Source organism: Hyperolius riggenbachi, chromosome 1, assembly GCF_040937935.1.
Source record: "Hyperolius riggenbachi isolate aHypRig1 chromosome 1, aHypRig1.pri, whole genome shotgun sequence".
Lineage (NCBI taxonomy): Eukaryota > Metazoa > Chordata > Amphibia > Anura > Hyperoliidae > Hyperolius > Hyperolius riggenbachi.
Genome location: NC_090646.1, coordinates 535,039,758 through 535,053,981, shown reverse-complemented (window position 1 = coordinate 535,053,981; position 14,224 = coordinate 535,039,758). Strand labels below are relative to the sequence as shown.

The 14,224-nt window shown below is 43.6% G+C and overlaps 1 protein-coding gene across 2 annotated transcripts in view; it reads left to right on the top strand.

Moving 5' to 3' along the window:
* Window positions 1–383: 383 nt before the first annotated feature.
* Window positions 384–14,224, top strand: part of SLC27A6 (solute carrier family 27 member 6) — a 75,906-nt gene continuing 62,065 nt past the window's right edge. Inside the window, exons 1-2 of one of the 2 annotated variants that reach the window (XM_068246678.1) lie at window positions 384–671; window positions 4,464–4,950. In XM_068246678.1, coding sequence (XP_068102779.1) covers window positions 4,470–4,950 — 481 coding nt within the window. In that variant the 5' untranslated portion in view covers window positions 384–671; window positions 4,464–4,469. Of the gene's footprint in view, window positions 672–4,447; window positions 4,951–14,224 lie in introns of both variants that reach the window. The other variant, XM_068246672.1, reaches the window with a different exon arrangement.

Here is a 14,224-nt window from a genome sequence, read left to right as displayed (position 1 = left end):
GTATAGTAGCTCAATCGCATGGTTGAAATTGAAACGCGATCACAAACGCAATTGCAATCGCATTTCATAGTGGAAAAGAGCCCTAAAAGCTCAAAAAAACGCTCTAGTGGGTTCCAGCCTTGAAACCTTTGACCCGATTAGGCGGTTTAAAACTAAATCTATAATGCAGCACGCGAGTTCTGGCGGATTAAGTTCTGGCGGATTAGCTTGCTAATGCTAACAGCGTGGATGTGTTATCTAAATAGAAGCAACTTGCTTAACCAGCTTATTATTAGAGCCTCTCGCGTCCTAAACATAAAGGCATCTCCAGCACGGTCATCGTTGTGTAACATAAGGCACTTCCTCCTTACTATGGAGCTCCCGCCCTGTGTGGTGCTTCCTCTTCTCCCTCCTTAGCAATGAGTGAGGCGTTCGTCTGTCTGGGCATTATCTAAGCTCTGGCTTGTAAACATGTAGGCGGCGTCTCCATATGAATTGGGAGTGGACAGAGCCCCCTTCTCATCGTTTTGAGCTGCCAGCCCCCTTTTTTTGTGAAAAGCTTTCCTCTCAGGCTGAGTGGGTGATTTTCCAGCATTGCAGCCTCGCTAGGGGGAACATGGAGCTGAGTCTCCCTCATCATACAAGAACTATCTGAGGAAGAATCATGCTGTGAGGCTGAAAGTAAGGCAAAGGTGAGAGATTACTACTGTACACTCTGCTGCAGCTTGTCCTTGCTGTTGGGACGCTTCCCATCAGTTTGAGGATGTTCTGCAGCTCATGTTCTGTAGGCTTCTAGCTTTGTCCCTGGTTTCTTTTTTTAATCCAGCATGATGAAGGCATGTTGTGTTACTGTTATTGCAAATCTCGTATCTTTCCCTATTTTGGAAGAGCAGCAATAGTCTTTTATTTGGAATCAAATCCCCTGCCCCTCTCCACTCATAAGTGCCTATTCATAAAGATAGTGATAGAATATTTTCTGAAAAGTGCCTTTCACACTGTGCTGAAAAGTCGCATCCCATGTTAGATGTGAATGTACAGTGAAACATACAATACAATGAAAGTATGCTTCGCTACCACTGTAATTGTGCATGTTGCCCAGAAAATGCACTGCATGTATGGGCCCTTTTCCACTAGCAATTGCAATCACAAACGCCAGTGATTGCGATTTTTCATTTGCATTATCCCTCTTAAAATCGCTCCAGAAAGCGATTTCGATTTTCAAATCGAATTAATGTAGTGGAAAATACTTCTCATGATTTCTATGATAAAGTAGCAACCCTAGCGATTTAAAAATAACTAGCGATTTGCGATTCAACTGTGCAGTGGAAAAAGGCCCATAGTGTGTGCTGCATGAACGCACCAACTGAATATTCTATCGCACTGCGATGTGATGATGTCCGTTGCGACAGAACGCAACAGGCACAGTGTGAAAGGACCCTATCTCTGCATGAGTTATGACACTTTTGTCAAGATCTGCATATCACTGTATTTATAAAAGTTCCAGTCCGCATAATTGATCACCACTTAAGAGTTTAATGCTAGGTACACACAGAATTATTGTCAGATCAATTATTACTGACAGGTCCGATCTGATTTCTGATTGATCACCTCCTTGGAAAATCAATCAGAAATCAGATTGGACCTGTCAAATAATCGATCTGACAGGAGATCTCATGTGTGTACCTAGCATTACTGTTTACTCTGACAGTTACGTTGGCTCATAATTATTAGGAATCAAGTGATGTGTTTATGAACAGGTGTGCAGGTTGATTGCCACTAGAGTGGAGCATGCCATTCACATTTGTGACAGATTTTTACTCCACCAGAAGCAGAATTCACCTGAGCTCAAATGGAATTTTACATGTTCACAATCTAAATCCAAAGGCTGATCATTACCTGACAGCTAATCAACCTTTTGGGTATCGGATATTTAACTTTCAAAACCTGATTAGGCCTGGGCAACTATCGGAGTAATTCTCCAAGAATTTCCTCTCATTACAGAGGAAAGTAACTGCCTTGTTGAATCTTACTTTAATCTCGAATTGCCACATTACAGATTGCCAAATACAGGCCACCACATTCAAAGTGGAAAACTTTAATTGCTCCAGTGGAGCAGAAACAAGAACAGAATACTTTTTGGAAACACCTGTTTGCCACTTTTCCCACAGTCAGTGCAGGCTTCCTTTCTCTGCTGAACGGTTGTTTGCTGCTTTCGATCTGACGTTTCATTGAAATGAATGGAACCTCAGATCATAGGGTGTTTACAGCAGGCAATTAAAGCACTGATTGCAAACATAAACACTTCAGGCTGCCTGCAGTTAAAAATCAGATTGCCCCTTTTTTTCGATCGTCTGATACACAAGTGTATCTACCTTTCTTAAAGTCAACCCCCCCCCCCCCCCCCCCCCCCAAAAAAAAATAAAAAAATAAAATGAAAATAAATTATACACTTACCTAGGTAGAGGGAGGCCTCTGGACCCCACTGTTGCTGTTCATGGACCCACTGAACACACCTGACACAAGCTTGTCAGATATGTCTTTTTGGCCATGCTTCCATCCATGTACCGAGTCAGAAGCCATACTTCAGACTCAAGGCACCTGCGCAGTAAGCCAAAGCTGCTCATCCATGAGCAGCACTGTGCTACTGTTTAGGCATGGTATTACTAACGCAGGCACAGTATGGCCACACTCCTGCACAAAGGGGAGCGTGGCTGTGAACTAAAAGAGGATCCTGGCCAGTGGCAGTGGTGTCAAGGACAGGCTTCCCTCTTCTTACGTAAGTATGTAACCTAATGCTGGGTACACACCATGCATTTTCACGCTCGATCCGCAGGTCGATCGGGATCGATTCGACTATTTCCGACATGCTCGATTTGGGCTTCGATCGTTCCTGCCGTCAATTTGCATGTTAAGTATGCAAAATCGACGGCAGGAAGAATCGAAGCCCAAATCGAGCATGTCGGAAATAGTCGAATTGATCCCGTTCGATCCGCGGATCGAGCGGGAAAACGCGTGGTGTGTACCCAGCATAAAGTATCTAACAAACCTGTGACTTTCTAAAATACAAAAGATACTTACCTCAGTTGGGGGAAGACTCCTGGATGATCCATAGGCATCTCTGATCCTTCTTGAGCCCACCGCTGGTTGCTGGGACCTTCTTGTTTAAGCTTCACTCCTGTTTGTTGACACGGCCGCATTATGCAGGTGCACTGATGGCACAGGTCTGCCCTGTAGCACAGAGCAATGTGCACAAGAGAGCCCCTGTCAAATACGTTCAGAGGGTCCCACACTGGAATGGCGATTTCAAGGGGAATCCAGGAACCCTCTGGAGTATCCAAAGGCTTCCCTCTACTCAGGTAAGTACCTAACTTGGTAACCTGGCCATTTTATTTCCTGCTCAAAGTGTGTCTTTTGCTTATAAATTCTTTAAGGTGAGCCTGACTGGGAATGTGCTGAAGCTGTGACTTGAATTGTAATGGTCATGGGATGAATAGACTGGATGTGTGGCTGGAGATGTAATGGGGGTGTGTGGTTGATGTGACCAGAAATGTAATGGAAGTGTGACGTGATTTGTGATGAAGTTAGAACTTATGGTATAATAGACAGGTAGTAAAGAGACTAGATGCATGGCTGGAGGTATGATGAGGGTGTGAGGAGAGATTGTGGAGGTGTGACTGGACTTGTGATGAAGTAAGACCTTGAGGTGTAATGGCCGGGTAGTGAAGAGACTAGGGCCCTTATGCAATTCACTTTTTCTCCTGAGATTTCTTCTAGGTGATATTTTCACAATGTGTCATAAAATACGTTTTAAGCCACCAGAAAGCAAGAAAATGCTCAAAATAAATTTGATAGTACTTTTTCGCCAACTATTGGGTACTTTTTTTAATTGTAAAATGTTGAAAATTTTGTTTACAGAGAAGATGAAAATTATCTGCTAGGAAATAAGTCAGGTGAAAAATGTAATTGCATATGGGCCTAGATGCTTTGGCTGGAGGTATGATGAGGGTGTGAGGAGAGATTGTGGAGGTGTGACTGGACTTGTGAGGAAGTTGGAACTTGAGGTATAATGGACAGGTAGTAAAGGGACTAGACGCATGGCTGAAGGTATGATGATGTGTGAGGAGAGATTTTATAGGTGTGACTGGACTTGTGATGAAGTTGGAACTTGAGATGTAATGGACGGGTAGTGAAGAGACTAGATGCTTGGCTGGAAGTATGATGAGGGTGTGAGGAGAGATTGTGGAGGTATGACTGGACTTGTGACTTTGGGAGAAATGGATATGTGTGCCTGGAGGTGTGTTGAGGGTGTCACCAGAGATGTAATGAGGGTGTGACTGGACATGTGATGAAGCTGTGACCTAAGAAAAAAGCATAGAGAAATTAGACATTTTGGTGATCTATATCTAACACAGTCCTGTTATCCATTTCTTTGTTGTATTTATATTTTTGTTTCATTTTATTTCTACAGTTTGTTTCTTAACCAGGGCCCTATGGATCTGTGTTGGGTAACAGGACTTTTGACAGGACTGGCAGCGCTGCACTTTGTGCAGAAGAGATTTTTTCCATACTTCTGGATTGACCTGATATACCTGCTGAAAGTAATCCGCTATGGCCTTCTGATTGAGAAGTACAGAAGGACAGGTCATGTGGTTACTGTTGTAGACCGATTTATACAGCAAGCTCAGCGGGTACCTGATAAGCCCTTTATAATATTTCATGGAGAGGTCCATACTTACCGTGATGTGGACAGGAGAAGCAATCGGGTGACACAAGTGTTCATGAAGTATTCTTCACTGCAGAAGGGGGACACAGTGGCTATGCTAATGAACAATGAGCCGGACTTTGTGAATGTCTGGTTTGGGCTGGCTAAACTTGGCTGCCTTGTGGCATTTCTTAACTACAACATCCGTTCCAGGTCCTTGTTACACTGCTTCCATAGCTGTGGAGCCAAGATTCTCATTGTTGGCGCAGGTAACAAGTCATTCAGTGGTCTGAGTTCTCTTTATCTCTAAAACCACAATAATTCACACATTTGTTAAACCGTGAAGATTTAGGACTTACCGGTATGTCTATTTAAGTAAGATACTGTTGGGGCTGGTTCAGAGGGGTATCTGTACCAGCAGCCCGGCATTTCGGGCATGCAGAAAAGCATTTGGCCTTCTTTGGCTGCATTTCGCTTTGTGCATCCTGTTTTCGACCCCCCCCGCAGGCGGACACGAAGCGCCACGGTTACTGGTCCTGGACTCTATAGGTTGCATCCAGGAAAAATCGAGATGACGAAACAACGGCATTGAGCATGCATTCTATGCAAATGACAGTAAGCGTCAGCCTGTCCATTCATCTGAATGGACAGCCCTTAATCGTCGAGTGCCATGTCTGTGTAAACTGGCCCTTTATGATTTTTAAAGAAAATGTTAAAATATACTTCCAGTCAAAGAAATTGGATTATACAGTCCTATGGTGCTATTAGGGAGCCTCCTGATTGCCTTCAGCCTCCACAGGACAATAATGCAGCACTGCAGAGTTGACAGTACATGAATTGTCACTAGCTGCAGGCAGACAGGACACTGAACCAATTACAAATGATCATTTTGGCCAGCAAATAGTGTGCCTGCACAGTGCCTAATGTTGGGAATACAGGATGCGTTTTTTTCGGTCGATTTACCATTCGATTGATTTTCAATTAGTTTTTCCGCTGTATTTCCTGCTCAATTCTCTTATCTTTTCTTATCAACGATTGAAAGTAAGATTGAACATGTCGGAAATTATCTAATTATCTATTGGACCATCTGTCTGCTGAAAACACGCATGGTGTATTCTCAGCATTAGACAACATGAGGTCAGAGGAATGCATTACTGGCTTCTGAGTGTTCCCTTTTCTAAAGGTGCCCATACACTGCGTTAAATTCCTGCCAATATACAGCAGATTTGATCACTGTGATCGAATCTGCTGTTAAATAGATAATGCAAATGTTGACCGATTTCCATCCAAAATCATTCGATCCCGTCGATCTGTCACGGCAGAAAATTTCTCTCGATTGCAAGTGGGTCGGGAGCGCGTCGAAATCGGCGTTCAATTGGCTGACGACTGACAAAGCAATACATTACCTCTCCGCCAGCGCGAATCCCTGCTGTCCCTTCTCCAGCTGGCCATCCTCTCTTCACTTCCTGTCCCGTCCTGTCCTGTCAGGGGAAGTTCAAACAGTAGAGCGACCTCTACTGTTTGAACATCCGATGGTCACAGGACGTGACCGGAAGTAAAGAGAAGATGCTCTGTGCGGACAGAAGGACCAGCTGGGACTCGCGCCAGCAGAGAGGTAATGTATTGCTGGGAGCAGCGGGCGGCGGCAGCTCCACAGATTGTGAATCGATTTTATGCTGAAATCGATTCAAAAATGTTGTTTCCAGTGTATGGGCAGCCAATAGATCCCTCTGTGATCAGATTAGATCAGGGAGGGATCTATTTGTTGGTCGATCTGGTGGCAATCGACCAATGTATGGCTGCCTTTAGCAACACTCACTGCCCCTTATCTGCTGTGCCTGGGATAAGTAATTTAATGTTCATAAAGTAGAAAAAGGAAAAATACCGGGCACCTTCCGTCCATATTCATTTATTGCAGTGCGTACAAAAATGGGTAGCTTGTTGAAAATGTATCCATAAATCAACTCATCCGGTGGTGGTGTGATGGAGGTGTGGGGGTACCAGGCACCAGTTAGGGCTTGCTTTTTTGACGGCCGTTTCGCGTCTCACTAGACGCTTGGTCACGCTGCGCTCCAGTAACAAGAGCGAAGTGCGGTCTTCCGGAATATCCAGGGGACAGACTCCACCCCTTCCGGTTTCCGCACTCGCTATTGGTGATAGAAAGACCAAAGGGGAATCTCCAGGGGGCGTGCGTCAACACCGCACACGGACTACATTGCTTAAAAGGCACTGCTGGCGGAAGTATATGGGAGGGTCGTGTGTCACAAACCACACCTCACCTGGCCGTCAATCATTCTAGGCAGCCAAACCCTCTACTTAGCCAGTATGCCAGTAACGCACTGTGCAAATTTCATCAGCGCATAGCCTAAGCCTGTGGAGAAATGCAGGACCCATCATTGCATATTACATTTTCTTTATTGCATTGTTATATATATATATATATATATATACACAGTGCGAGACATCCACACTGGTATTACCCCCAGGATAATGCTGTTAAAAAGAGAAAAGTTCCTGGGTGATTCAGACCCAGCTGCAGTCAAACTAAGCACTAAAGTTACGGTACACTCTATTTGGCATAGTGTATTAATCCAACTAAATGACCAAAGCCTGTAATCTAATGGTCATAAATATAAAAAGGGATCCATTAATGAACTAGGCTGGGAAGACAAACATATTTGAGGGAGAATACTTTTGCATCACACAGGACGGACAAACCAATAAGTAATTTAAGCCAGCAGTTAACAAAATAAAAGCAGTAGTCAGTTGAAGGGGAACACTCCCACACAGATGCTTTGTAAATTCTGTTGAGATCTTGTTATTTAAAGAATAGATTTCTAATGTAGAATTTAAATTTGCTAATCTCAACTTTACTGTTTATCGCCTTATGTGGAGGGTGGAGAAAGAAGTGAAAAAATAATGGTGCCTGTGTTCGCAGCCTCCCCAGAGATGAGCATAAAAAGAAATGACAGCACTTATTGTATTGCTGAATAAATAATTGAGGGAGATACAGTATGGAGATGCCAGCAGTAGCCCTCCTCCTTGGTCTGCTCTATAGCGTGTGTGTGGTGGTGGGGGGTGGGGGGGGGGGGTTGCAGCATCCACAATCTTCTGGTAAGAGAAGGCAGTATTGGCATTCACTTTTAACTTTTGTTTTCCTGTGGGTTGCAGATGGACAGGTTGAATTAGTAATGCAACAGATACATTAGAAGGACCTTGTGCCTGGTGAGAAGTAAGGACATTTCCCCCACTTAATAGAAACCCTAAACCCTCCTGAGTAGAGTGAACCGGGGTGGTGTGTTTTGTTAATGCCGTCTGTGTTTCAGATGGGAGTATTTGCTCATGCTTGTCCCAATGGCACCTGTCACTGGAACAAGAAGCTATGGGAAATCCCACCAATTTTAACATAGGTGGTAATAAACCTGACAGGGACCCTAAACTCCATTTCAAGGCATTCAGTACTAAACCCCTTTATTTCCCACAGTATGATGTCAGCACCATGGCCCTGACAGTTTGCTGTCTTTGAACCTCATTTAATTGTGGGAAATAACAGCTGTTCCTAACTGTCAAGCATATAGTATCTGCCTTTGCGTAATGTGAGAGTTCTATGCACTGGCATCACCTAGCAGGACTAAGGATGTCCCAACCAGTGATACATTTTAGAATGTATATCGGGGTGAGGAAAGATTTTACAATTTACAAACTGAGTAAATAATTTATAAATTAATATGGTACAACAAAGCAAGCCGGGCAACTGTAACCTTGATCCGCTTCCTTGTTTATTTTGTCTTCATGCCAAACATGATACATGCATACATACAGTCTTGGTTGTGTCAAACCTGGTGCAAGTATCGGCGCTGAGGTGTGTCAGGGTGTGGGTGACTAGGGTGAGGGGACTGCACAACGCCGTTTCGCGTCTGACTGGCGGTTGTTCACGTGCTCGTATCCTGTGTATCCTACGAGCACGTGAACAAGCGCCAGTCAGGCGCGAAACGGCGTTGTGCAGTCCCCTCACCCTGGTCACCCACACCCTGACCCACCTCAGCGCCGATACCTGCACCAGGTTTGACACAACCAAGACTGTATGTATGCATGTATCATGTTTGGCATGAAGACAAAATAAACAAGGAAGCGGATCAAGGTTACAGTTGCCCGGCTTGCTTTGTTGCACCATATGCATTTGGACTTTTTTCTAAGTGATTATACCGGTTGCACGTCCCTTTGCTTTTATGTATCTGTTGCCACATAGAGCGTTGAGGTGAGGATTTTTGCTTTTTTAAAGGATTCATGTAGGCTGCTTTTCTGTCCCCCCTCAAGAAACAGTACTGAGTGCCGAGTGGTGTGTGTTGCTGCAGTGTACCACAATTTATAAATTAATATTGTAAAAAAAAAAGCCATTTTTATTAATTACGTTATTTTTCACTACAGTTCCTCTTTAACTTCTTAATGACTGTGTCACACCGATGGACGTGAATGCAGTGGCAGCCCCAGGACCACCTAATGCCAAGTCCTAAGGCGGGGTTTTGCCCGCTAGGAGACTGTTAGACGGCAAAACTGCCGTCTGTTTACACTGTACAGCACTGTGGTCTAAGGCAGAATTGTAATGGGGACAGCCGTGTGACACGGCTGTTACCTGTGGAAGCACAGAGAAAGCGATTAGCTCTTATAGGCTGATGTCTGAGAGCTGATCGCTGTGACTGGCTGGTGGGGGGAAAAAAATAATAATAATTATTGAAAAAAAATATTTATTAAAAAAAAATTAACAAACATCCCAGCAGGGGTCAGGGCCCACCAACAGAAAGCTCTGTTGCTGAGCAGAAAAGGGGGGGGGGGGATTACTTGTGTGCTGAGTTGTACGGCCCTGCAGCGATGCCTTAAAGCTGCAGTGGCCTAATTGATAAAAAGTAGCCTGGTCACTAGGGGGTGTAAGCCTACGGTCCTCTAGTGGTTAATGTGAGGTTGGGAGCAAGTGTAGATATCACTAATATTTTCAAGATCTGATAAACAAAATTTCTAAATGTACGCAAGAAACATGGATTACCATAACCAAAGTAATAGAAAAAAGTACAGTATATATTGAAAAACTACGTAATTTGTGGTTGCATATAGCGAAAATATAGGTCTAACTTATTTCCGTAATTCTCTATTACATTAAGGTCAGTATTGGCGGTAACGGTGCAGTGCAGCCCCCGGAAGACCCCACCGGGCCGCACCGCCAAAAACATGCTTCCAGGGGTTACATGTAATTCCAGTCTGGCAGTCGGCCAAGCAGGAAGTGACGATCACTTGTGCAGAAGTGTATTGTTAAAATGCGCTTCTGCGCATGCGCGATTGCTTGCGGCAGGTATTTAAAAATATATGCGTCGCCATTGACTTACATGACTTCCGGTCAGCTGCAGGTGGATACAAAACAGCATGGTAATGAAGGTTTGCCGTCGCATCGGACGTGGCGGAAACGTCACTTCCGTTGCGCCGCGTCAGTATGAAACCCCCATAGATTTGCATTGCCCTGCAGTGGAGTGTGTTAAAAATACAGCACTGTCCCAGTGTGGAAGGGCCCTAAAATGCCACTAGAGATTCTTGATAAATCCAAGAAGTAGGATTACCTTCTGTCACTTCTGGCATTCATCGCAATTCACATATAGGCCTCAATTCACTAAGCTTTATCAAACACTTAATCAAACGTTTGACTTACCGCATGGGTAAAATCTAATTTTGAATCCACTAAGGTGTTATAGATTTATCGATAAAACGTTCAATAAATCTATAACACCTTAGTGAATTCAAAATTAGATTTTACCATGAAAGTGTTTGCTAAAGCTTAGTGAATTGAGGCCTAATAGTCTGAACAAAATGATTTTCCTGAGCCATCCTCATATGCACTATTTAGATTTCTCAGGGTCACTTTCAGTTGTCAGTGACATGAAATGTTTGTCAGTTTAACTGGCGCATACTGACCGTTGCTGCTCACCAAGAATGACAACAATGCACCTGACAAGACAAGCAATGTCCGGTACTAGCTAGACCTGCTGGGTTGGATATTACACACAATTGGGTGAGCATCTTGTGTTTGGGAATGTCAGTGCTGAATGCTCTTTACTCCTTTGTCACTATGCTGAATCATGCCTGCTGAGACGCTGGGCAGTGGCAGACAGGATTCTGTTCTGTCATTCTGTTGTGCCTGTGCTATATTTTTAGTTAGGATAGCTGTAGCAGGTGACACTTTTCTATTGCCTAACTGAATGTGTTTACTGCTGCAAGCATTCGGGAACATTCAGGCAGGGGTCACCCTTGCAATGAAAGGTTGTGATTAAATGCATTGCATAACTGCGGCAAAATGCGCATATAATGATTTCCTGTGGAGGTGTGTGATTTGCAGTGCATAAATAGCTTTATTTTTTTTTGTTTTGTTTTTAATGCAGAAAAAAATGAGTTTTTCTGCAAAATGTCAGCGAATAGCACACCATGATCCCCTATGGTGCCAGAAATATCAGATTATTGCATTTGAAAAAGTCATGCTTTTATGCAAATTAGGGGGTGTATTTACTTTTGTACAGAAAGGCATTGATCTGGTGATAGTTCTAGCAGGGCAACAACACCCTTCTGCACAGAAGTAAATACGAACGCTAATTTGAATAAAATCGCGGCTTTTTCAAATACAATCTCCTGATTTTTTTCCAGCCCCATAGGAGATAATGAGTGCAATTCGCTGACGTTTTGCAGAAAAAAAAACAATTGGCATGCAGTTTTCTGTATTGAAAAAACACTATATATGCACTGCAAATGACACACTTTTGGCACTTTCATTGTAAATCATATGTGTGGTTTGCCGCAATTTCATAATCCATTTTGATCGCAAACTTTTATTACAAGTGTGACCCTTGCCTTATTTTCATTGTCAGGCATCATACTATGTAAATGACAATAAAGAATCTCAACCCTAAAGACACAAAGTACAGTACATTGTGTGTGTATATGTTTATGACTTGTCATTTTTATAACATTGCCTAAGGCTTAGTGCACACCAGAGCGGTTCTGCTGTGGTTTGCGATCCGCTTGCGGGTGCAGATCCGCTTGGGTAATGTATTTCAATGGGCTGGTGCACACCAGAGCGGGAGGTGTTTTGCAGAAACGCATACTCCCGGGCTGCTGCAGATTTTGGATTGCGGATGCGTTTCTGCCTCAATGTTAAGTATAGGAAAAACGCAAACAGCTCTGAAAAACGGCACTTCAGAGCGGTGTTCCAGGCGTTTTTGTTACAGTAGCTGTTCAGTAACAACTTCACTGTAACAATACATGAAATCTACTACACCAAAAACGCTTCACAAAACTGCAAAATGCTAGCTGAAACGCTACAGAAAAAGAAGAAAAAGCGTTTCAAAATCTGCTAGCATTTTGCGGATCTGCTAGCGGTTTTTGGTGTGCACCAGGCCTAAATGAAGAGAGCTGAACATTACAAAAGCTTGATTGGAGGGGTAGGATGTGCCTTGAATAATAAATGCAGAAACAGTGGGAGCTCAGATATTGTAGTAAGTACTGAAAATTGAGCAAGAGTAGGTAAACGGTACTCCCATAGGTTGCTTTGGTAGGCAACCAACTAAAAAGGCATGTTGAGACCTGCCGTTAGATGAACTCTCCTGAGTTGTGGTCACTCTCTTGAGTGAAAAGGTGGCCACCAGTGCAGGTAAGTGCAGTTGGAGGCCTCCCTCCAAAGAAGGGTAAACAATATAAACAGTGGAAAAGAGGCACCCAGGTTGTAATAAAACAGTGTTAAAAGCAATGAAAAGAGAAAAAGGAGGTTGCTTACCTCGGGGATGACCCAGAATTAATAAAACAAAAAAAAATTATGGTACTTATCCGTTAGCCGGGCGCATCCTCTAGGTGGCGACAAAACTCCACCAGAGTTACATCTTTCCCTGCTATCCATGTCGGCTTGGAGGGATAATAGTAATTAGCGCCACCTGCCGGATGCGCCCGGCTTAAGGTGCGTACACACATGCGACTATAGTCGTTTGTAACGATCGTTCCCCGATCTTTACCAACGACGATCGTTACAAAAAACGAACCAACGACTATTAAGGCAAACGACGAACGAGGCAAATCGCTACAAAACAAAGTTCTGTCTTGGCGGATTTTTACCACCGACGATCGTTAGCAAAAGTGGCACATCGTTGGAAACGATCGTTCGTACCAGGCTGGACATGCGCATTTCACTTTTTCTCCAAGGAACTTTACAATTTTATGCGCAGGCGCATTAATTGCTTTTACGTGGTGTAACGTTCGTTCTAACGATGTGATCGTTACATACTTTTTACAACTAACTTTACTTCGGTCGTTCTTTCGTCAATTAAAAGATCGTTCGTCGTTGACAACGAACGATCGTTGTCGCATGTGTGTACGTAGCACTACAAATAAGTACCAAAATTATTTTCACTCTAGCTTGCCAGAGTGCAAATAAAAATTATTTTCTTTTATTAATTCTGTGTCATCACCGTGGTAAATGCCTCCTTTTTAATGCAGATTAATTACAACCCGGTGCCTCTTTCCCACTGTTTGTATTACAAAGGTTTGCATCTATAAATGTATTTAGTCACTCAAAGTATTTCCTGTTACAGCTATCCTTCTTTCTGTTATTAGCTAGCTATGGCTAACACCGTACCATTTACTAATGCAAGAAATTTAAGACCCCATACTGTTGTTTCCAAATGACTTTCTTATGTTTGTTTCAGCTGACATTCTCTCAACAGCCAATTACAATACATGCTCCCTTGATTTTACTGAGCTGCATGTATTGTCCTGTGAAGAGGGGAGGAGTAGGCCAATTTTACTTCCTCCATGTAGAATGAGGGCCAACAAATTTTGAAAACTATAAACAGATTGTGTAGGTAAACTCATGGAGGTTGTAAAATTGGTCAGTGATTGGCCGATAAAAATTGGATGTGTACATTGCTCAATTTTTTTTTTCTTCCCCCGGTGTCTTGATAGGTATAAACGACAGAGAACACCTGCACAGGCATCAACCTGCTTGCTGAAGCTTTGCTAAATGATTGAGTTTCAACTGTTTAGTTGATAATGGTAGCAGATAAAGGGTGGAGCAGAAAAAATGTTGCCTCACTGGATATTGTATCTGATCTCAGCAGAGCCCTGATATAGTGTCCCAGGTATCCCAGGCTCCCCATGCTGTGCCTAGCGCAGCTTCAGCCTGTAGGGGAGAAGCACGGAGCAGTGCTTTTCAGCGCTGCTAGATTTGGGCGCAGCCAGCGCCGCCATAGACTGTAATGGGAATCAGTCTATAGCGGCGCTCAGTGAGGAAGGTCGGCTCCGTCAGAAGACGGAGCCGAAGTTGCTTAAAAAACACAATAATTCGGCCTCCAGCAATCGCTGGAAGCCAAATTATTTCATTCCCCCACTATCCATGTCGGCCTGGAGGGGGAATAGTAATTAAAACGCCCCGGACTTGTGCAGAAGCAGGACCAGCCATTTAACAGCTGGATCCTGCGCCCAAGTCTACCAGCGCCGTATTCAAATGTACGCGAGAAGCAC